The sequence below is a fragment of the Astyanax mexicanus genome, chromosome 11 (genome assembly GCF_023375975.1).
Source record: "Astyanax mexicanus isolate ESR-SI-001 chromosome 11, AstMex3_surface, whole genome shotgun sequence".
Taxonomy (NCBI): Eukaryota; Metazoa; Chordata; class Actinopteri; order Characiformes; family Acestrorhamphidae; genus Astyanax; species Astyanax mexicanus.
This window is the reverse complement of record NC_064418.1, coordinates 10,782,501-10,803,647: the sequence shown is the minus strand read 5'-3', so window position 1 is coordinate 10,803,647 and position 21,147 is coordinate 10,782,501. Positions and strand designations below refer to the sequence as shown.

Below are 21,147 nucleotides of genomic sequence, written 5' to 3'. Positions count from 1 at the left end.
GTCCCCTTCCTAAAATTCCTTAAGGCTTTCATTTTATGAAGGGTTCTTTTTTTACTGTATTACAATATCTCAGGGTAGTTTTGCTTTTTAAACTACACTATTGTAACGAGCCGAGTTGCTGAGTTTAACTGGGATTTTGAATATAGAAAATATACGCTAGTTTACATCCATATTTCACATTGAACAGCTTGAAAAGAGGAAACGTGCCATCAGCTCTGTGTGCATGACTACGCGAGTGAGTGTGTGTAGGGGTGTGAGAAGAGAGAGAGAGAGAGACAGAGAGAGAGAGAGAGAGAGAGAGAGAGAGAGAGAGAGAGAGAGAGAGAGAGAGAGAGAGAACATAATTAATCTACATATTAATCTGTAAAGTAATGAATAAACTACATAGTTCCACGTGTTCCTGTATAGATTTAACGTCTATATTAAATTTACTTGTGTGTGTGTGGTACTGTATATAGTTTAACTGAAGCTTTTAATCACTGTTTTTGCTTATTATTATTTTATGCTTTATGAATCATTTTATTTCTTTGGGAAAGTTTTGTTACTGATACAAATTTAAAGGAAAGAAAACATAAACCGCTATTTTACTAAATGGTGCGCTATACGTGACTTATATTTTTACGAAAATAATTTTTGCATAGTGGAAAGTGCTGGTGGCTGGCAAAACTGGTTTTACCATGTAAAGTACAGCGAGTGCGCATGCGTGGCCGGTGAATAATGGAGGGTAAGTTGGATCACTGAGAGGGAAATATTGTTAAAGCAGCGGTTTAACGACTAAAATACAGGTGAGACTACACACACAGCTTTTTTGTTTTGATGGAATAATGTCAGAAATGTTGTTTGTGTGCTTGCAGTTTTAATTTAGCTGTATAATCTTCCATTTCGTGCCGTGTCGTGGGCTTCTGTTTCGAATTGTCCGGTCCACCTTAAATACTGCAGCCTTTACTGCCTGGCGTCTGTTCAGGCGCCAATACGTTAGCTAATACGTAATAAGTAATTTAAGGTGGAACGGATAATTCCGTTTTGTTGCAGTTATTCAGCTAACGTTACCTGATGAGCAGCGTCTATCACTTCTTAAACCCTAAAACTGACAAGTTAAAATATGTGAATAACCTGCTGAAGAAAAAAAGATAATCAACTCAAACTGGTCAAGCTGGTTGACTAGCTTAGCTAGATTCTGACCAGTACAGGGTTATGATTTATGTTTTAGTTTGATGGTTAACAGGCTTGTGTGGTTGTTGGACGTTCCTCCAGAGTCTAACTACCATTCTACTTAAAATGCATTTCTATTGATTTTATGCTATATCTGTATCTGTCCAATGTGTCCATGTGAAAACCCCCACCATGTTTAACATATTGGACTAATGTGACCTTTGTCCTGTCAATAGGTTCACTGGTCTGGATATGCACGACTCAGAGTTCCTGGATTTAATAAGACTCTGTCTGAAGAAGCACTTTTTCCTGTGTTAGCAATATTTATTTTTTTAAAACAAAATCTGGACTTTAACATCTACGGATATGAAAATAGCTGTTGAAGGCTGCTGCCATGGCGAACTGGACAAGATATACGAGACCATCAGCCACCTGGAGCGCAAGGAAGGCCTCAAGGTGGACCTGCTGCTGTGCTGTGGGGACTTCCAGGCTGTGCGGAATGAGGGGGACATGAAGTGTATGGCCGTGCCGACCAAGTACAGGCAGATGCAAACTTTTTACAAGTAAGATTTTACGTAGATGATCGATCTACTGCAGCTGTGTATGCTGCTGCATTTTTTGTTTAATATTTTCTATCTCATTCGCACTGTAAAAGGTATTATTCTGGAGAGAAGAAAGCACCTGTCCTGACTATCTTCATCGGGGGAAACCATGAAGCTTCAAACCATTTACAGGAGCTTCCCTATGGAGGGTGGGTCGCCCCCAATATTTACTATTTGGGTAAGAGTTTGTGTCTGTATTGCTGTATTGCCTATAAAGTAAAGTGCTAAACATTATAATAGAATGTTCTTTTGTCTGAGATCATTTAATATCTTTGATTAGATTTGAAGTATTTATGTATTAATTATCTGAGTGTTTTTTTACTTTTAGAAATTAGAAAATGTTAAATAAAAGCATGGACAATAGTGGGAATATTATCCATGTTCCTGTTAGTATAATGTATAAAGTTAACCTTTTTGGACTAAGTTACCCTATTTGGACTAATTGTAAGTTGCCCTAATTGGGCTAAGTTGCCCTAATTGGGCTAAGTTGCCCTAATTGGGCTAAGTTGCCCTATTTGGACTAAGTTACCCTATTTGGACTACTTGTAAGTTGCCCTAATTGGGCTAAGTTGCCCTAATTGGGCTAAAGTTGCCCTAATTGGGCTAAAGTTGCCCTAATTGGGCTAAGTTGCCCTGATTGGGCTAAGTTGCCCTAATTGGGCTAAGTTGCCCTAATTGGGCTAAGTTGCCCTAATTGGGCTAAGTTGCCCTAATTGGGCTAAGTTGCCCTATTTGGACTAAGTTACCCTATTTGGACTACTTGTAAGTTGCCCTAATTGGGCTAAGTTGCCCTAATTGGGCTAAGTTGCCCTAATTGGGCTAAGTTGCCCTAATTGGGCTAAGTTGCCCTAATTGGGCTAAGTTGCCCTATTTGGGCTAAGTTGCCCTATTTGGGCTAAGTTGCCCTATTTGGGCTAAGTTGCCCTATTTGGATAGGATAAATTTTACCTAGTCATTGAGGTATTGTAATTTTAATTTTAGTTCACATATTTTTTGACATACACTGCAGTTTTCTATAATATAAAAAAGCTATTGTTAAGAGTTTTGTGGACGCTGAGAACTCAGTCATTGTTAGGTGATGTTATCAGATTCCAGTTTTTCTCTTAGATCTTTATTCCAGTGATTTAAAGTGGGGTTGTATTGCTTGTTTTGCAGGTTATGCTGGTGTTGTTCGCTACAAAGGAATACGGATTGGTGGTCTTTCTGGAATTTTCAAATCCCATGATTACAGAAAAGGTAATGGCAGAGCATACTCCACACATTTAAGTAAAGATATATGACATTGCATAAATTGGACATTTATACTGAACCTGCTCATTAATCTGTTTCAGGACACTTTGAGTTTCCACCTTACAACCAAGAGACCCTGCGCAGTGTCTACCACATCAGGAACAGTGATGTTTTTAAGCTCAAACAGGTGAGCCGGACTGTGCTGGAGGCTGAAAGGGGTTTGAATATGTACCTGTTTGTGTTGCTTAAATTGAGTAAGAATCTAAATTAAAACGTGACAATAAACTGTATGCCCATAATATTAATTATTAGGCTTTTAGCTGAATCAGAACAAAATTGACACATATGGCATATCTTCAAACACCAAATACAGAACACGTTTTTTTGTCCGCAGATTTTTTTTAAAAATTGGCCACTTTTTTGTTTGCTATTGTGCTTCAAAAACATTTATTTTTAACAGCAGGTTCAACATAAAAAAGTAAATTATTTTGTTGCTCAATATTTCATACAACCCTAATGATTATACTCTACCAGCCAAAAGTATCTTACATACCTTCTCAATCAGTGTTTTTATTTGTTTTATTAGTTTTTTTTTTTTTTTTTTTTTTTTTACATTGTAAATTAATACTAAAGTCATCCAGACAATGAAGGAACACACAATCAATCATGTAGTAACTTAAAAAGTGATAAACAAACCAAAATACTCTGTGAAGCATTTTTTGGGTGCTCCATTACTCCATGTGTTAGTGCTTCTCAAATGTGAAATTGACAGCAATAAATCCATAATCTCTGGTATTTGCTTATATAGAAGTATTTAATTTTCTTCAGTAACACATATGTTGTGAAGTATCGTAGAGAATTGTGGGCAACATATCTTGATGTGATATATTGTATCATGAGATTCCCTGTAATTCCCAGCCCTAGTATATATCCTAACTATACTTTCAAACATGGGGATCTCAGACAATGTGCTGTCATGGTTTAGATCATACCTCACTGGGCGCTCGTTCAAGGTGTCGTGGCAAGGACAGCTGTCCTCAGCCCACTCCCTATCCACTGGGGTTCCCCAGGGTTCGGTACTGGGTCCCCTTCTCTTCTCAATATACACTGCCTCTCTTGGTCAGGTTATCCACTCACATGGCTTTTCCTACCATTGCTTTGCTGATGACACCCAGCTATACCTGTCATTCTCACCTGAAGATAACTCAATCTCTGCACGGATATCGTCGTGTCTCTCTGACATATCCTCTTGGATGAAGGAGCATCACCTTCAATTAAATCTCTCAAAGACTGAACTTCTGGTCATACCAGCAAAACCATCTTTTCAACACAACCTCTCTATAAGCATCGACTCTCTCTCTCTCTCACCGACAAAGGTTGCTAGGAACCTGGGTGTTATGGTTGATGACCAGCTCTCCTTCACGCACCATGTGGCCTCGGTTGCCCGATCCTGCCGCTTCGCACTTTATAACATCAGGAAAATTAGACAGTTTCTGACGCAACAGGCCACCCAACTCCTGGTACAAGCAATCGTCATCTCACGCCTCGACTACTGCAATGCCCTGCTAACTGGCCTCCCGGCTTGCGTAGTAAAACCACTGCAAATGATCCAGAATGCAGCAGCACGTCTGGTCTTCAACCAACCAAAACGGGCACATGTCACCCCGCTGCTCATTGAGCTCCACTGGCTACCAGTTCAAAACTCTTACAATCGCCTACAAGGTGATGACAGAACAGGCTCCTTCCTACCTGCACTGATCACTCCTGAAGGCTTACGCTACCTCCCGGCCGCTGCGCTCCTCCAATGATCGTCGCCTCGCTTTGCCAAACACTCACACAAAGCAATCCAGACTGTTCTCATACAGAGTTCCCCAATGGTGGAACAAACTACCCTCCACTACCAGATCAGGAGAATCTCTCGCTATCTTTAATAAACTCCTGAAGACTGAGCTCTTCAAAGAGCACTTACTCTCCTAACATCTCTAACACACTAACTACTTCTAACCTCATTTCCTTCTTCCCCTCCTTCACTTCTCTATCCCTTTATTTCCCTTCGACCTCCTTTAAGCCCTATCTAAAAATGGGTTATCTAAATTCCTATTACTTTTGTACTTCACTATTGTAAGTCGCTTTGGACAAAAGCGTCTGCCAAATGAAATGTAACGTAACGTAATGTAATGTAATATATCAGCATATTGTGATACATTGTCATTTTAAATAATGTATCATGATTGTAGTATTTTTGCTAAATCGACGACCTCAGTTCTTCATTCTCCTTGTTTTGTGGACTGTATTCATTTCTCATGTGCTGCTTCAGATCCAGATGCCCATGGACGTGTTCATGACGCACGACTGGCCACGGGGCATCTACCACTATGGCAGCACAGAGGCGCTGCTGCGGAAGAAGCGGTTCTTGCGTGAGGAAGTAAACTCCGGAACGCTGGGCAGTCCAGCCGCCGCAGAGCTGCTCCACCACCTGCAGCCCAGCTATTGGTTCTCTGCACATCTGCACGTCAAATTCGCTGCCCTGATGCAGCACGAGGTACTGCAGCATCCATACAGCTGAAGCCTTTCGCACTGATAAGAGTGCTTGAATGAATAAGACAGTTTCTGCTGCTGATGGTAGAACATGCTGTACATGTGATGGTATGAATTAATTAATTTATGAATATCTCTGTATTTGTCTGTAGGCCAAAGGAAACGCTACTCCTAAAACCACCAAGTTCCTTTCTCTTGATAAATGTCTTCCCTATAGAGACTTTCTTCAGGTAAGACACTGATCCAGCTGTACTGACTGTGTTATTGTTATTAAGGGAGACACAAATATGAGGTTTTTGGGATAATACTATATCTGATAACTAATGATGGATACCACTAAAAAATAATCAATTTCATATGACATCATAGTATTATCACTACGTCTTCTAAGAGATGAATTGGAGCTCTGACAAGTGAAGTGCAGTAATAAAGTCATTGCTAAGATGAGAAAATAAAATAACAGCTTGTCTGGGCCATACAGCACTGCTACTGGACTACTATAAAAAAAAAAAAAACTTTGATTGGTAGAAGAATGAAAAATTGTGCAGAATGAAATTTGTGCAGGAAAAAATAATATAATGATGTATTTTGTGCGTCACGATAATATATGAAATATATTTAGTATACATTAAAGTATTTCATTAGTTATGCTGGTAATGTTATCGCTTGGCACACTTTAAAGATGATGGATGATGTGGGGAGAGATTGTCCCCCTCCATGCACTGAACTCATTATTTTGCCGTGACAAGAAAAACATTATTTATTTTTCATTTGCTTTAATGCCTTTTTTAAGAGATGTACAAGACACTACACCTACCAGTCTCCTCAAGGAGGACAAGGAGTGGATCCTTTGGTTGCACCTTTTCACATTGTTTTAGTAATGAACAGGTAAACTAGAGTTTTTTTTATTTAATTCCCCCTTTAGACTTAATTTTTTTTTTTACATTGCAGATAGTGGAGGTGCCAGAAAGACCCGGCTCCTCTGATCAACTGGAATATGACCCAGAGTGGCTGGCCATCCTAAAGGCTACAAATGATCTTCAGAAGCCCTCACCCAGGATGTGGTATCCCCCGGAGAATAACGGCCTTCACCCACGGTAACAGATCTGTCTTATTTTAGTAATGGGATTCAACATGGCTCTTTATAGGTTAGTCAGTTACCTTCACTTTAGTCTTCTAAAGGTAGTTCTTTACCAGGATCGATGTGTGTTTTGGGTCGTTGTCGTGTTGGAAAAGAAAGCACCGACCAAGACCAAGTTTTGCTGCGGCCTGCTTAAGGTCTGATTTAGAGGTCTGCACTCCCACGGGACTCGCGGGACTAAATGAATAAATAATTAAGAAAATTGTCATCACACTTTGATTCTCATGCAGGGAAAACCCTCAAGAAAAATCTCAAAGCAGAGGATGAACCCACCCACACACACACACACACAGGCACGCACGCACGCTCACACACACACCGATATGAGATTTTTAGCATCTCCAATTCACCTGACGGCATGTGTTTGGAACGTGGTAAGAAACGTGGCAGTACTATTCAGCACTAAATTGCTGTTTTAATAAATACATAAGTAAGTTTGAAGCACTAAATGTAATGAATTAAATTCATATTAGGAAGCGGCAGAAATGTGCATGTGGTGGGCAGGTGTGGGATTAAAAGAAGCTATTTTGGCGGTAACGGGACAAAAACACGCGGGAGCGGGCAAGAGTGGGTTAAAAAAAGCAGTCCCACGCAGACCTCTATTCTGATTCATGCTGCCTTCTATCCAGAGCTGAACAGTATATTTTGACATTGACATACATTTTCATATTGTTTTGACAATTATTTATTTGAGAAAATAACAAGTACTTAGACACTGACCCAACTGTACAAATATTTATTAAGAAACCATTGCAGGTGCATTTTGCCTTAGTGTCAAAATATGATAAATACTGTGTATCATGAAAATGTCCTACTTCTGCCAGGCTTGTTTTGTAATGTGTGGTTCTCTTTGAATTTCTTGATATTACTTCTCACTCTTGAACCTGATACTTGGAAACACTGTGATTACTGATTTCTTTTGTTTTTGGCATGATTGGAAGTTCTTCCTCAACAGTAATCTAATTTAAAGAGCTTCCATCATTATTTGAAACTTAAAGCACACAACTAAACACCATTAACCCCAACGTTTAGAAATTTAGAAATGGGGGGGAGACTAAAAATTGTCCTCAAGCGCATGAGTCGATCTACGTATTTTACGTGTAGTACAATATACGACAATACGGATTAACAGATTGTTTCTTTCGTGTAGGTGGGACTTCCGTGCTTCAGAGGAGGCAATGATGGAGGTGGTGAGCGACCTGAATGGTGAGCTCAACATCCCAGAGAATTTCAGCCTGACTGTCCCCGCATTTGACCCTGCTCACCCTCAGCCGCACATACCCCCCGCCTACGCTACCAATCCCCAGACCACCGAGCTCTGCGCCAACCTCGGCCTCACTGACATCTACGCCCTGGTCGGCCAGGGTGGGCTGAGCCCTGCAGCACAGGAAGGAGGGGCCTCCGAAGACGAGGATGACGAGGACAACCGAAGTACGGGTAGTGTGGAAGAGCCAAGCGAGTATCCCACCGACTCCTCGGCACTGTCCAGCTCTTACAACCCTGACGAGATCACCATCGAGGATGAGTGGGAAGAGGAAGGAGAAGGTGGTGACGAGAAAGGGTCGGACGCAGTGGTTCCTGAGGCTCCTGCTGGAATTCAGGACAGCGACAGGGACAGCAGCCCCCTGCTGGAGGCCGCAGGCCGGCTTGTCCTACCTCCCCCTCGCGCTGAATCGGAAACGGACGAGCCGCTGTCTTCCCCTCTGGCTCTCAGGCTTCCTCCACCGTCTCGATCCTTATCATCCTCTTCTATTGGGCTCTTGCAGACAAGTTCAGAGGAGGAGGGTGGTGCCCCCCTAGCCAGAGTGCCCAAGCGCTGCAGCGGCGAGACAAAAGGCACCCACAGTCCCACATCTGGCACACCTAGAATCAAGCGGCGCAACCAGAGCATCTACACAGCCCCAGAAGACGAGGAGGAGAGCTAGCTGTGTCTGTTCTTAACCCCTCCCTCAGGACCTTCTAGCTGGTCCATGTTTTACCTCTTTACACAGATCTCAACACACCTATACTGGGTATAGAGTTTATAATGAAAAAGATTTGTCCAAAAATCTATAACAGTGAGTTTCCCTCAACTTGAGAGCAGCTGATCAGCCAATACATGTTTGATGTATGAAATTTTGCTTCTTCAGTTGACCACTTGTCACTGCAATGCTAATGAAGTGAACAGATAACAGAATTTCTTCTATTTAATCACAGCTTTCACTTTAGCCTTTAGGATTGAAGCTATAAAGTAGTAGAACATCTGCTCCCATGGACCATTGTTTTAATCCTGAAACAGCAAGGCTAACAAGTAATGACACCTCCATTCTAGTGCCACAGGACTAAAGAAGCAAACGCCATACATCTATCATTTCTTGGCTAATCAGTTCCACTCCGTTCAAAGAGAAAATCTGTCTATTCCAGTTTTTGCTGTGCAATTGCTTTTGTGATTTATTTTAGAACCCCTGAGGACAGATTTGAGAACTACCAAATGTAAATTACTTTATTGACCAAAATAATTTCTTGATCATGTTTATATCAACTCTTGCATATGTGTTTGTTACAGACCCCAATTTCAAACTTATTATTGTTTCCATATAATTGACATTTATTGTACATTAGTCCAGTTTTGGAAAATGCCTTCCCACATATTTGTATTTTCAGTCGAAGTTCATAAACACTTAGTGTGCCACTTTATGACATCTGTTTTGGATTGTTTTTAATTTACGTTTTATTTTCTTTTATTTTCATGGTGTCCATTTGACAAAATTAATTTGTTTTCAGTGATATTAAAGAACCAGTCGCTAAACAACATTTAGTTTCGCTAGTGTTTATTTTCATCGTTTTCATGTTATACTAATGAAAAAACATGCTAATTAAAAATGAAAAGCTAAAAACAGTTAGCACTAGGGATGCAACGGTACAGTGTGGCCACGGTTCGGTTCGTATCGTGGTTCTTGGGCCCCGGTATCGGTTTGGTTTCGATATATATCAAAATTATCTAGCTCCAACATGCAGCACGTTTGGCACAGATGAATTCAAATCAGAATATCTATAATAAAAAAGGAACACTTATTTTCACCATTAGTCAAAAAGAGGTAACTGATATCACACTGTGCTTTATCTGCTCACTCTCCTTTGACTTGATTATCATACTCAATGCTGAAGCTAAAATGGTCCCGAACAACAGATTTATAAGATGACGGCGCCTCTTCAAATCTCCTTTTCTACATTTCGCGTTCCCTCACCATGATCACGCAGCTCAAAGTTTTGTTTAATTAGCCCTCAAATATTCAGCATTTGCCTTCAGAGCTGATTTGCTCCTGGGAAATTCAGAAAGAAGTCTGATTGGTTGTTGGATGGTTGTGGAGAGACATGCAGAAAGAAGTAATATATATAAAAAAATAATCCAGTATGAAATATAATATACTTAAAAATGTGCACAGTAACTAAGTTAGTATTAGTTATATTTGTTTCTGACATTTATAAGGATTTATATTTATGTTCAGTACACAGGCTCAATAACTGTAGCTTAATATAGCAGATATAGACAGTCTGCTGTCTGAGAATTTTAACAGATGCTTATTCTTACTCAAATGCTGGAGTTTTTGAAATAAAAAATTAAAAGACAAAAGCACTTGGCTGAACATATTTTTTTTATTTCACTTCGCTATTGTTTAACTGATTCACTTTTATTTATTTTTATTCATATCTGAAAAAAATAAAGCACGTTGTCACCCTGGCGTCTGGTGCTACCCTTCAATTATATAAAACTTAAAACATTGAAATACACAGAAATATAAAGCTATATGTTAGCGTTCGTTTCTTATCACCACGGCAAATTTATTAAAATATAAAACATATTAATTTATTTATTAAAATTTCGTCCAGTGCGCTAAAAAGCTGCAGGCACGCGTTGCAGAGTTTGGCAGCGCGCGCGGAAATGTCTCTGTTTTCTTAAAGAAAAATCGTTTTAATACATAACGTCGGCACAAGTGTAGCCTCTCTATTTGTCCACTGCCACGCACCGTAATTACACTTTCGGCACACGTTTCCAGGGAGGTCCACGCAAAAACAACAGCGAATGGAAATGAAGGAGCTACCGAAAGCGATGTCATGTGACACAGAAAGCCTATAAACCCATCCGGATAGGGCTTAAGCCAAATTCAAAGGAAAGTCTGAGAAAGTCAAATGAAAGCTAGAGAATAGTCCTATCCAGATGGGAATAGTTTCTCAGGGGACCGTGTGTGAAAAATATTTCACATTTCTACTCGGTAATAAAACTCTTGCATCCTCCTGTTTTTTTCAATTTCAATGCAATTGAAAAAACAGGAGGACCAGTGAGTATTTAGGCTTTTTCGGTTACATGACATTGTGTTCAGTAGCTCCTCCATTTCCACTCGCTGTTGTGTTTACGTGGATCGCCATGGAAAAGTGCACCCATAGTGTAATTATGGTTTGTGACTGTGGACAAATAGCTATTTTAATAAACGAGAGGTGATGAAACTCAGAGATGTGTTTTTCACAGAGTTCAGTGATAAACAGTAGATTTATTCAGCCTGTAATTTTCTCAGAGGACATACATGGTCATTCTGGCTGGGAATAAAATTAGAGTACCCCCATAAAAGAGAAAATTACCCCAGGATCCATGAGAAACTAATCCCGTCCAGATAGGGCTTTAGTTACTTTGATTTTCATCTGTTTTTCAAATGTTCTTTTACTTTCTCTGATTTATCTCACTGTCCATTGAATTTCATCTGACTTTTTCTGCAAGACCCTAAACTTGAGGTTCTTTCAGATCTGCATTAAGCTGATGTTTAGCTAAACAGCAGCTGATTCTCAAAAGTAGAAAGCTGTTAACGAGCTGAGTGAAGATGGGCTGATGTCATAGTACACACTTCCTCTCAGGACCCAGATAGAAATGCAAGGTGACGGAGCTCAGAGATGCGTGTCCGGATGGGACTAAAATTACAGCGAAACACAGTAGTTATTTCAGCCTGTAATTTTCTCAGAGGACGTCTAATCCCGTCCGGATAGGGCTAAAGTCTGATCAAGTCTCAGAAAATCAAATGAAAGTTTGAGATAGAGATGTGCGATACTGGGAAGTATCGGTAGTATCGGTATCTGCAATACTGTAGTATACTGTAGTATAATATTTTAAGCTCCAACAAAATACTTCATCACAATCAACATTTTTGTTTAAATAAAATGGAACAGTAACAAAACAAAGTTTGCTTTAACATTAGGAAAATAAATATTGAGGTAGAAAAGGAGAACCCACAATACAAAAAATATATATATATATGCCCTCACTAGACATCTTTTCTAGTTTTTTCTTTCTTTGTTTCTTTTTTTTCAAATAGAATTGTTCTTATGAAAAACAATAAAAAATAAGAACTGTTCTTCCTTTCAGTGCAATTAATTTTTTTCTTTAATAAACAGTGTAAAAAAAAAAAAAAAAAAAAAACTCAGGTGGTGTTTCTCTCCATACCTGTTGGCTGTTTGGCTGGCTCCGCTGAGCCCGTTGGTATCAATATTATCTATATTTGGATCGATCCACCCACCTCTAGTTTGAAAGTCACATAAAAGTTTGATGACGGAGCGCATCTATGGAGAAAGCTGCATTGAATGGATTATCGCAAGACACCATTAGGAACCTCTACAACTCCATGCCAAGACATCTGGCATGTCGCCTCTGAATGTGTGGCCCAACTTAATTAACGATTATATGTTCAATTATTTGTTGTCTGGGTACAACTATTATTTTTGATAATTGGATAATTGAATAAACTTGTTCAAACAGTTCAAGCACTACAATATGAGTAAAACAAAAAAAATGGGTTAATTTAGATAATTAGCTCTGTGTGTATTAGCATTTTTAGCGAGTGGACGCGAGTGTCAGTTACGCAGATCAAGCAAGAGGCCAGAGACCGGTTCCATTCATAGCAGAATAGCACAGCTTTTATTTGACGTTTTCAGTTCACAGAAGTGTTAACAGGAGATCAAATATATCCCACAAAATAAACTGGATTGTAAGAGACATGACAAATGACTTCAGTTTATGCAATGCCTCATCATCATCTTTATCATTCCCTAAGTGACCATAAAAGATTATTATGGCAACCCATAAATTTACCAACTAAAACCAATTTTAAATAAAACTTTTTATATTTGCTTTTTGTTTTTTTTACACGTAAAATTATTGACAACAAACAGCATCCTTAAAACAAGACATTATAAAGGTCTTCTCTCTTCCACACACACATATGAGGATGTGATGTGGGTTTTTAATACGCTTCAGGACAGGGTCTGGAAAAACACTACACTTTAGGATCCTAGTCAAGTCTTTAAAAGAACACTTTAGCGTTTTTTTTTTTTCCCCCAAACCTAATCTGCATCTGCTTCATCTACAGTGTGGAGCTGATTTCTTGAGGCTTCCCTGCACAACCAGTGGACATATAGACATATTTGTAACAGAAGACAATGGGCAGATGCTCGTTTATCTGTTCAGCACAAGGTGTCAAGTTGTTGCTCTTGGTAATCACCCATATGCTACAGATGCAGCAGATAGAGATCTGGTTGGAAACGACTACAGTATTTCCAGTGAATATTTTTTTCTATTTTTTCTCTATTCCAGCTATCAATGGATCTAAAACGTGAAAAATCACAGATTAGGTTAGCAGAGGTGGGCAATGTAATGATACCTTCTTGTGATCAAATCATTGTAATGCCTTTTTTTGTCAGTATTAAACTGACCAACTTCGGTTTCATTACAAGGATAGCATCTTTAGTCCAGTTTAATTGGATTCAATGCAGAACATCTGGCACTACTAGTGTGTATTTTGTGTCAAAATGTAGTAGTATAGTAATAAATATCACTGGGAATGCCAAAGCAACAGGATCCTCCGACTTGGAACTCATGTCCCGAGCAAGCCAGAAAACAAAAATACGGAAAAAACGGAGAGTAGGCACTTTTTTTTCTTTTTTTTTCAAACCATTCTGGGACTTTGTAACGTTTAAAGTAGGTGAAACCTTCCCTGCCAGAAATCAGATCTGCATAAAAAAGCGAATGATTGTGGAAGCTTTCCTTTTTTGTTGTTGTTGCTTTTAGACGCATGAGAACAGATCCCTGTGTTTAGAGATGCCAAGGAGAACGACTCACTTCACACTGCAAGTAAAACGGTTACCAAGCTTCTCATAAAATGTTATTAGCTAACTAACTATGTTACGGATGGGGATGGTAGATTGTTTATAGTGGCGATGAGCCGACTACAATGAAGAGGGACCATCGCAGAAAAGTGTTCCCAACAGCAGGTGTGGATAGCACTGGTATACTGGGCACAGCTGGATGGAGATCGGGAGATTGTTCCAAAAGACAGAATGGGTCAGGAAGACGTTTCTTCTTGTTTGTCAAGACTTTACCGACAGATGCTAAGGGATATGCTTTAATTTAATGAGCCTTTATGACCTACATGCTGAAGAACTGTGCCCAAAGTGGGATCGAGGGGTGGTCAAACAGGTCAGTGGGTTCCACTGATCAGGCTCCATTGATCAAGGCTTTTTCAGGTGCTTTCAACAGGCGAAGGCTTAGGGAGCTGGTTTCTTCTTCAGTGCTTAAGCTCCAGGGCCAAGTTTAAGGGTGGTTACTCACGATACAGTTGCCACAGCAGGTCAAATTGCATCCATCTTCAAGGATTCCAAGCTCCCAGGCTTTGTGAACATTCTCTGGACTGAGGGACCTCCTTGGACCAAAAGGACAGGAAAGATTGGGTGGGATAGAAATAGTTTGCCTCCTTTTCCTTCATTCCTCTCAGCGTTTTTCTTAAGTCTTTTCACTCTTTTTGTTCACCGCATTGCTCTGCGACCCCAATGCTAACACTACACTGCTTGCATAATCATAATCAAATATGAAAATTGACAAAGATTCGAAAAAAACAAAACAAAAAAAACAAACAAACACACACACACACACACACACACACACAAACACAGGGACATCCTTTACAATTAAGTGCTAGACACCACACAGAGTACAAACGTTCTGACCGATGAACGATCCTTCATTTTGCATCAGACATCTCTTCTTGGCATCAGTGAGGGATCCACAAGCTGTCCCTTTTTTCCCTACCTTCTCTGCTCTTTCTTTCTCTCTCTCTCTCTCTCTCTCTCTCTCTCTCTCTCTTTTCTCTCCATGCCAGTTGTGGAGGTGAAAGGGTGAAAGGTGGTGGGGTTGGGTGGGTTTGGGAAGGACAGGGCGTTGGTGGTCTCCCTTGTTGTTGATGTAGATGATAGGGGTTATAGGTGGGCATTTAGTTCCCACAGCAGCTTCGGGTGGACTGGGCATCTGGGTCCTGCAGGTTGACCCCCCGGTACCGGGCGGCATGCGTCGCGTTCTGGGTGTCTGTTTTTGGCATCTTCTTTGCTGCAGAGAATAAAAAACATCAACTGGTTAAATCATATATATACAGGTTAAGTCTGCCTTTTAGTACATTTGAACAGAAATACAAGAACACTCAACAGCCATAACATTAAAACCACCTGCCAGCTGTGAGGTGGGGCCTTCATAAGAATCTGTGAACCTTTGGGGCACGTGATCCAGTCACTGGTTCACTGGTTGTCCTTTTTCGAGCCCTTTTGGTAGGTACGGACTACTGCTGGATACTGGAAACAACTCACAAAAACCCTTTCTGCTGTTTTGAAGTTGTTCCTGTCTACTGTCTCAGATTCCTACACTTGTCCATGCTTCCAGCTCACGACATCATAGTCTTCAAGAACCGACTGTTCTCTTGCTGCCTAATACTGATCTCGTCTCAAAAAATATGAATAAAATTGAAAAGTTACTTCATTTCAGTAATTCCGTTCAAAATGTGAAACTTATATATTATATAGAAGCATTATACACAGAGTGAGTTATCTGTTTTAAACGTTCAATTATTTTAGTGTTGATGATTAAAACCCAAAAATCAGTGTCTGGCAGTGTGCCAAGACCTGCTGGAAAATGAAATCTCCATAAAAGTTGTCAGCAGAGGGAAGCATGAAGTCCTAGAAGATTTTCTGGGAAAACAGTTCACCCCTTTGACTTGATATAACACAGTGGACCAACACCAGCAGATCACATGCCTTTCCAATGAATTATATAAATGATCTTGGATGATCTTAAAAATGGTATTATTTTAATATCCAACACTTCGAAATAACATATTTTCTCTGTTAACTAATTAAATTGGTTTGTTCTATTTTCTCTGCCCTCCTTATAGGTTATTAAAGTTAAAACAAAGTTTCTGATATTTATGCTTTAAACACCAGGAGTCACCAATGTGTTACTGTAAATCCTTTGCCCAATAAACTACTTCCAACATTTATGCAAAATGGAAAAATAATTTAATTTAATAATACAAATCTTCATTTTGCTTCACTATATATTATATTGTTTGACTGGCAAGCATAAAGTCAGAACAACTGCAGTCCTGCTTCATCTCAAAGGAGATTAACATTCACTTAGCAGTGGAGTGTTTATTTATCTTGGGATAGTCTTCTGTAAGATACTCATCAAAAAGGTTTTATGATCAGTATCTAAAAAAGCAAGTGCCATCATATCATCGCTAAAAGAGTTAATTGCATGTCAGAAACTACATAAGTAAGTCTGTAAAAAATCACTAAACACTTCCGCATGGTTTTAGGAGAGTGCAATGATATACCCCACACATTAAAATGGTTATAAGATTCCATTAACTGTAAGCTGTAGGTGTAAAAATAATGCCGACACCAAATGATTTTTAACCGATTTCTCTGTCCCAGGCAAATTTCCAAAGTCAAGATAAAATCAGGAGAGTCTTGCTGGAGTCGAGCTGTGGTTGTGCATTCTAATCGTTAATAGTTCAGTGTTAGTCAGTCTTTTCATAAAATCAACCGTGTTTAATATGGCACACGCAAATAGCGAGGTGCACAACGTATAATATATAGCTATATTTGATAGCAAATATATAGCTATATTTGATGTGAATGTTTACAAAAAGATTTGAAAAAGAAAAAGAAACAAAAAAAACATATTTTGCAGTTAAAATGCCTTATATGGTTCTTACTTTAATATGTACAGCATTTTAAACCCAGGTAGCACTTTAAACTCATTTTATAAAAAAAAAAAATTGCACTACTTTGTCTGCACTTGTTTAATAAATACACATTTTGCAAGAATGATGTTCTTTATTGCATTAATTCTATCTAAAACAACGTCAAATGTATATCAGTGTAACGGTGATTCTTTGCTATACAAAAAAAGTGGGGAGGGAGAAGCTTATAGGCAGAGTTGAACACCAATGTATTCGATTAAAAAATATCTATATAATAAGAACTAACAGTGTCACAGAAAACTCAGTTGTGAGTCTCTGATAAATCACAGTACTGATATATAAACATTATTTGTAACTTAATATGTGATTTGTACTGTATGAAAACTCCACCAGAAACATGATGGGAAATAATCTCAGAAAGAATCGAGTTGAAGTCTTGCAAAACAGTGATCCCAATCTTAGTTTGTGAGAGGGGGTCAGACTTTTCAAACTCGTGTAGTGTATGGACAGCATAAAGCAGCAAAACTTCAGATGAAGGACAAATAAGGCGGAGGCTCACCAATGGCCAGGAATAACTCATTGACATTCATGGCGGTCTTGGCAGAGGTCTCCATGAACAACAGGCCCGTGTCTTCAGCATAAGTTTGAGCCTCCTGTAAAACGAGCACAAAGATGAGGTGAATAATTAAACAGTTGACGCTCTCTGTACCTATTGGTATTAACTAAAATACTAATAAAAATGCTTTATATCGATTAATTCGATTTTACAGTTAAGATTAAGAATGATGTTTTTTTATGAAAATCGTTTTTATTTGAGGCTGTCTTCGGAATGCTTTACTGCCTAAAGCTAGTATGCAGTTCGCAGTATGCGAGGATCTGTAGTATTACAACTACCACAGGTACCCGGATGGTGTACTACTCCGCTTCGATTTAGCAGTGTGCATGGAGAGCTATCATCGTGGTGTACTGCATCCCATCATGCATTGCGACTGGATTCTCCAGCTCGATTCAGAAAAAAAACAAGATGGTGGCAAGTGCAAGCGCTTTTTTTTATTATATATATATATATATATATAGACCATTCGTTGCCAAGCCCCTGAGATTGAGAACTCCCAGGCGCGGAGAACTTTGGCTGCGGCAGCGGAGAGCGGAGGGTCCCAGCCGCGAAGAACTCTCGGCTACGGTGAGCCATTACTTCCCTTAATGTATTAAATAATTCCCTCAGTTTTAAATAAATTGTGCATGTTTAATTATCCGAAAGATGTCTGAAACCCCCCAAAAAATCCTTACAAGCTGTGTAAATATTTTTTTTTACCAACTCCATTACTTATTATTCTATCAGTATTTAGTGCAATGGTGTTCCTTACCTCTAACAGGTAATGGTTTAATTAGGATTATTCACTCGTTTAAAAAAAAAAAAAAAAACATGTTTAAACTTTTTTTATGTTTCACTCCTTTATTACTTTTAAAAGACCAACATATAAAACAATAGTTTTACATAACATCGAAACATAACATTGCAATTTTGTTTTAGTTTTTGTTTTTGCAGGGGGTGGTTGTTGCAAATATGTGAGATGAACCATTTTCTTCTGCATTACTCTCCCATACAGTCTGTCATTGTGCAAAGTGCACTGAATAGCTGAACGATGCACAGTTACACCAACTGCAGCGAGATGATGTTGTAGGTCTTTGACTCTTTTTGAAGGCTTTTTTTGCTGGGTGTTTTTTCTGGTTTTCAATTTTTTGTGGGTTTCCTGTTTTTTTGGGTGGGTGTTTTTATTATTATTATTATTATTATTATTATTATTATTATATATTTATTTATTAATTATTATTATTATTCCCAATGCACATTGTACAATTTGAACCACTGTCTAATCTGGGTCTTTGCTACGTCTACTTGCAATTTGAGACCCTTCACACTGATGATCCAAAATTTGTCATTTTTTTCATTGGTAAAACACTTATATCTGCTCCAGATTTGCACCTTAGGGACTGCAAGTGCTTGCCCTTCGTTCCAAAAAAAATTCCAACCAGAAGCGCTGGCACCTTCGTCTTTTTTACAAAAAAAGTCGCTAGAGGGTCTGAAAAGTCGCTAAATATAGCGACAAAGTCGCTAAGTTGGCAACACTGTGCACAACGCACCCGGAGGAGCAGAGACTCGTGCGCTTCTCGTGCAGAGAATGAAAATGGAACAGAAACTACTTTTACAGATAAATAAACATGATATAACGAGGTCTAATCAACAAATATACACCAGAAAGACTACTGCTTATCTGTAGAACAGTGTAACGTTTTGGAAATGCTTGGAGTGCTATTAAATAAGCATATCAAATTGTTATCATATCACAGAACTCATTTTTAAAAGATCTTATTCTCATGTATTCCAAATATATGTTTGAAGTGATATTACTGTATCATTTTGGAGTAATTGGATACCAAAAATGTCCATTCGGTTTTGTATAAAAGAGATTTCGGAGTGCTATACAAACAAAAAAATCTAATTGTTATCAAATCAGAACATGAAATTCCATACTATTAATGCCATGCATATCAAGTGATATTACTGTATAATTTTGGAGTAATTCGATACCAAACTTAGTAAAATAGAAAAAATAGAAATATGTCTATTCGCTTTTGCATAAACCAGATTTCAGAGTCCTATAAAACCAGCAAATCAAATTGTTATCCAATGACACCAAGACAGTGTTGAAGAACACTGAAGAGGGTGTGGTGCTTTCTAGTGGGAAACTTTTTCTGATAAACCGATATACACGTGAATGCAGCATAAAGGCCAGACCCGTTAAAGAACCTCACCTCGTACTCCACCAGTCTCTTGTCAGCGAGGTCGGCCTTATTTCCCGCCAGAGCGATGACGATGTTAGGACTCGCCTGCCTCTGCAGCTCCTTCACCCAGGCCTTTGCTCGCTCAAACGTCTCCTACAGTGGAATGAAGGTCAAAAGGGACACAAACAGCATAACTTGGCAGTTCAACAGTAGCAGTAAAAACAGTGAGGTAAGATTTCCACTGTTAGAAACAAACATTTAGAAATTATCATATATTAATCAAGTTCAAACTAAATTTCAGATCATCCTTAAATGATAATGGCAGTACAAGTCTCTGATTTTACAAATCTTTCAAAAGCCCCAACAAAGGATTCAACAAATCAAACCATTTGTGATTTTACAAAAAATTACTTTTTAAAAAATATTTTTAACAAAAAAATTGTTAAAGTTTCTTTCTCACTACAAATATTTGTGAATTCACTAATGAGACTGGATAACATATTCACTCAATATTGGACAACGGGTGATAATTACAAGACAAAAAAACATATTTTTATGCTGGAAAACACTGTCTCAAAATTTCTTGATGAATAGACAAATAGAAAATCCGCAAAATGACCTGAAATAAACTCTTTTTACATTGACTTCAGTTAAAAGTTAAGAAGGTTTTATGTCTCTTTTATGTGTTATGCTAAATGCTAAAGATATATGTCTAAAAAGCATTCAAGAAATTGATTATGAATTTGTATAAGAATTTGAATATCAAACATTCACTTATACCTTGTCCCACAAGAAATGCACAACTACAAACCACAGAAATCAAATTCAAATACCTACTGGCTGGAATCTGACTACATATTATTTTTCCAAGATTAATGCATTTAAATTGCAATCTTGTGACTGATGTGTCACATGTATTTTACATCCCCATGTGATTCATAAGCATACAATATTTATCAAAAAACAAGTAGAAAATGCTTTTTACCGGCTTCGTAATGTCAAACACGACAATGGCCGCCTGCGCCCCACGGTAGTACATTGGGGCGAGACTGTGGTAGCGCTCCTGACCGGCCGTGTCCCAAATTTCAAACTTCACGGTGGTGTCATCCAGGCAAACCGACTGAGCAAGGAAGGCCGCTAGTGTGAGAGAAAAAATTAATTTTGAACCTCACATACATACAACATAGCCAAAATTAGCTGTTTACAGACTTTTTTTCAGTTAAAAATAAGGGTGCTTTAAGCACTTCTCTGAGGAATGCCATTAAATAAACACTTTTATTTTAGAATTTATTAAAGAATACATAAAGTTCCATAAAATGCTTTATAAAAACAAAAATAATTGTTTCATAGACCTATTGCCTAAAGTGTATAATTGGAATTTATGATTAATGACAGCCAACATTACAGTACAGCTCTATATTTCATCTCAATTCCTTACCTCCAATGGTGGTCTCCTGAAACTCATCAAATTGTCCCTTGACGAAGCGCAAGACCAGGCTTGATTTGCCCACAGCCATATCACCCAGCAGCACCAGCTTGAACTGGCAGATTTTGGTCTGGGGGAGGCTTCCATTAGCCCTCCCACTCGCACGGGTGCTCATAGTGGAGGAAGGGTGGTGAGGGGAGGGTTTGGGGTTGGGGTCGGGGT

At 38.8% G+C, this 21,147-nt stretch overlaps 2 protein-coding genes across 2 annotated transcripts in view; one reads left to right on the top strand and one right to left on the bottom strand.

The window, feature by feature from the left end:
- The first annotated feature begins 676 nt into the window (after positions 1–676).
- dbr1 (debranching RNA lariats 1) lies at positions 677–9,456 on the top strand. The gene is made up of 9 exons (XM_022680491.2): positions 677–785; positions 1,389–1,715; positions 1,808–1,932; positions 2,910–2,990; positions 3,086–3,171; positions 5,302–5,526; positions 5,675–5,752; positions 6,474–6,619; positions 7,814–9,456. The coding sequence occupies exons 2-9, from the start codon at positions 1,519–1,521 to the stop codon at positions 8,586–8,588; spliced, it is 1,713 nt and encodes a 570-aa protein (XP_022536212.2). The 5' UTR covers positions 677–785; positions 1,389–1,518; the 3' UTR covers positions 8,589–9,456.
- Positions 9,457–12,576: 3,120 nt separating this feature from the next.
- rab5b (RAB5B, member RAS oncogene family) overlaps positions 12,577–21,147 on the bottom strand; it is a 14,923-nt gene continuing 6,352 nt past the window's right edge. Inside the window, exons 2-6 of the mRNA XM_007260422.4 lie at positions 20,938–21,147; positions 20,485–20,636; positions 19,530–19,652; positions 17,272–17,365; positions 12,577–15,064 (exon numbers count right to left, since the gene is read on the bottom strand). The exon at positions 20,938–21,147 is cut by the window's right edge and continues 100 nt beyond it. Of these exons, the coding sequence (XP_007260484.3) occupies positions 14,952–15,064; positions 17,272–17,365; positions 19,530–19,652; positions 20,485–20,636; positions 20,938–21,100 (645 nt within the window). The 5' untranslated portion in view covers positions 21,101–21,147 and the 3' untranslated portion in view covers positions 12,577–14,951. The remainder of the gene's footprint in view (positions 15,065–17,271; positions 17,366–19,529; positions 19,653–20,484; positions 20,637–20,937) is intronic.

Coding starts and splice junctions, on each gene's coding strand:
- dbr1 (XM_022680491.2), top strand. CDS start 1,519: ATGAAAATAGCTGTTGAAGGCTGCTGCCATGGCGAACTGGACAAGATA. Junction 1,933..2,909: donor CCCCAATATTTACTATTTGG/GTAAGAGTTTGT, acceptor CTTGTTTTGCAG/GTTATGCTGGTGTTGTTCGC. Junction 5,753..6,473: donor CCTATAGAGACTTTCTTCAG/GTAAGACACTGA, acceptor TTTACATTGCAG/ATAGTGGAGGTGCCAGAAAG.